Raw genomic sequence first — 2222 nt, forward strand, 5'->3', positions numbered from 1 at the left:
TCTGTGGGATTTAATGTTCAGACTTCATCTTGTATTTGTCTTTTGTGATCGTACTAAACATCAACTGTGTAACAGCTCTGAGTTCACACTTTGTTTCTCTCACACACATGAACACAGATCCTTCCTGGAATCATTCTTGAAGCAGAGTTCATGCTTGTAACTGTCGTTGTGTTATTAAAGTGAAAGCCACAGCTAACGGTGTGGAGGCTGCAGAGCAGAAACCCACACAGCCCGTCTGCTGCAGGAGAGCAAGTTTATGATCTGTGAATGCTGCAGTCACACAGGTTATGTATCACAGAAGAAATGAGAAGCATATTCTTAACATTCAAATCTTTATTTTTACTTCAGACAAATAACTACACTGTTATTTTGTTATGGTGGGATCTGAATGCATCAGCTGAGTTTTTCTGCAGAGATGTACAAAAGAAATCTTCACATAAAGAATCTACACTTTTACAAACACATCAAACATGTTTATCTGTAAATTTATATTACACAGTTTAAGATGATTAAATGAGAAAAGGTCAAATGCTCAGTAATGAAACATTGAAGCAACCAGAAGTTAATTTACATTTCTGACTGCTGACTGGAGGAAATCTGATGGTGAGAAAAGGCGAGCAGGAAACAGTCAGTCAGCATGTGTGCAGTTGGTGGACGCTCCCTTGTTTGTGAGCATCATCAGCAGAGAGAGTCCACAGCAGTACACCAGACTCTTCACTATCAGCACTGTGTACAGCAGGCAGAGCAGCTTCACCCTGCACTGAGACTGGAAGGACACTGAAGGACAGACAGACACAAAGAGACAGACAGACAGTCGGGTTATTCCTCTCAGATCAAGGAGAAAAAGTCCAAATAGAAACAGTCACAGCTTCTTCTTCAAGTGGATGAATTGATGTAGTGTTTGTGTCCACTTGGGGGCAGAAGAACTCCACAAGCAGCTAACAAACTGATCTCTGACATATTATGGTCTGTCTGCTGTTTGGTGCTGAGCAGCTAGTGTACAGTGGCTTTATCAGAGCTTGTTGGATGAAGATTTGATCAATTAGTGCAACTTTAAGAGCCTAAACTTGTTCCAGCTGCCTCATTGGACATTGGAGCTGTCCATGCAGAGAGGCAGCAGGTGATCTTACAGTCAGCTGGCTGCAGAGCTGGCAGGTCTGCTGGCTCTCTCTCTGGAGGACAGGAGGCTGCTGGAGCTGGAAGCTCTGAAACAGAAAAGGAGTCAAATGTTTGGAGCTGCAGTGAGAAATGTCAGTCCTCTGCTGCTCTGCTCTCTTTGACAGCATCTCCACATGAAGCTGAATCACTGCTGAACACAGTCACCAAGCCTTCATTACCTTGTTGTGTTCGGGCCTCCACTGTGCCCCCCTCGTGCTTCACCCAGCAGCTGTATTTATATGTGTCAGAATGGCTCCCATCAACCATCCTGATGGCAATGGTGCGTCCCGCCTCTCTGAGCTCCAGCTGCTCTCCCTCAGCAGGGGGCAGCTCCTCCGCTTCTCCGCCGTTCTTCTTCTGTCTTTTCCAGGAGAACTGGACCAGAGGAGGAAACATGGCTGAGGCCACACACAGCAGGGAGCTCTTCCCCTCCAGGTGGGCTCTGGATGCTGCTGGGTACACGCTCACCACGGGCTTCACTACCTGCTCATCTGAAGTTTGACAGCAGCAACAAGCAGCACAGACACACATTCACAGAGTCAGCAGCAGCTTCCAGCACTGCACTGCATTCAGTCTGATCCTGGAAACTACATGGACTCTGATCACTAAACTACTCATCAATACAGCACAAAGTTCACTACAGTCATAGTTCATTTGTTATCTGCATCATGCAAATGCAAATGAAAATGTAATCAATAGATTTTACAAAATCAGTTTTAGTGTTTTTCTTGATACAGATTCTATTTAAGAACATAAATATCCTGTAATCACTAATAAAAGAGACGATTTTCAGCGATTCAATGATTTTGTTTGGATGAAAGTTTTAATTTTAATTCATTTTTTTCTCTTTTTCCTCAGAGCACTTTAGGGATAAACAAACTATAGATACTGTTTGGTGTTTTGTGGACATACTTCTAGCTGAAAAACAGCTGGAATTAAGGTGTTTTGAATTGTAATAGAAATATGAGCTCAGGGGAAAATGATAGACACTAGAATATGATTTTGACCTGCACTGTATCACACATTATTGCCCTTTATATAAAACATCTTGTGGATATTTCAAG

General features: G+C 43.1%; 1 protein-coding gene across 1 annotated transcript; it reads right to left on the minus strand.

Annotated features, from left to right (window-relative positions):
- Positions 1 to 379: 379 nt before the first annotated feature.
- Positions 380 to 1689, minus strand: LOC146647409 (uncharacterized). Its single transcript, XM_085389001.1, has 3 exons — positions 1338 to 1689; positions 1131 to 1205; positions 380 to 777 (listed from the first exon to the last, which is right to left on the minus strand). The coding sequence occupies exons 1-3, from the start codon at positions 1687 to 1689 to the stop codon at positions 629 to 631; spliced, it is 576 nt and encodes a 191-aa protein (XP_085245127.1). The 3' UTR covers positions 380 to 628.
- Positions 1690 to 2222: the final 533 nt, after the last annotated feature.

The sequence above is a fragment of the Rhamphochromis longiceps genome, linkage group LG18 (genome assembly GCF_057381845.1).
Source record: "Rhamphochromis longiceps isolate RC_006_pf linkage group LG18, R_longiceps_female_GT1.1, whole genome shotgun sequence".
In the NCBI taxonomy this organism is placed as follows: Eukaryota; Metazoa; Chordata; class Actinopteri; order Cichliformes; family Cichlidae; genus Rhamphochromis; species Rhamphochromis longiceps.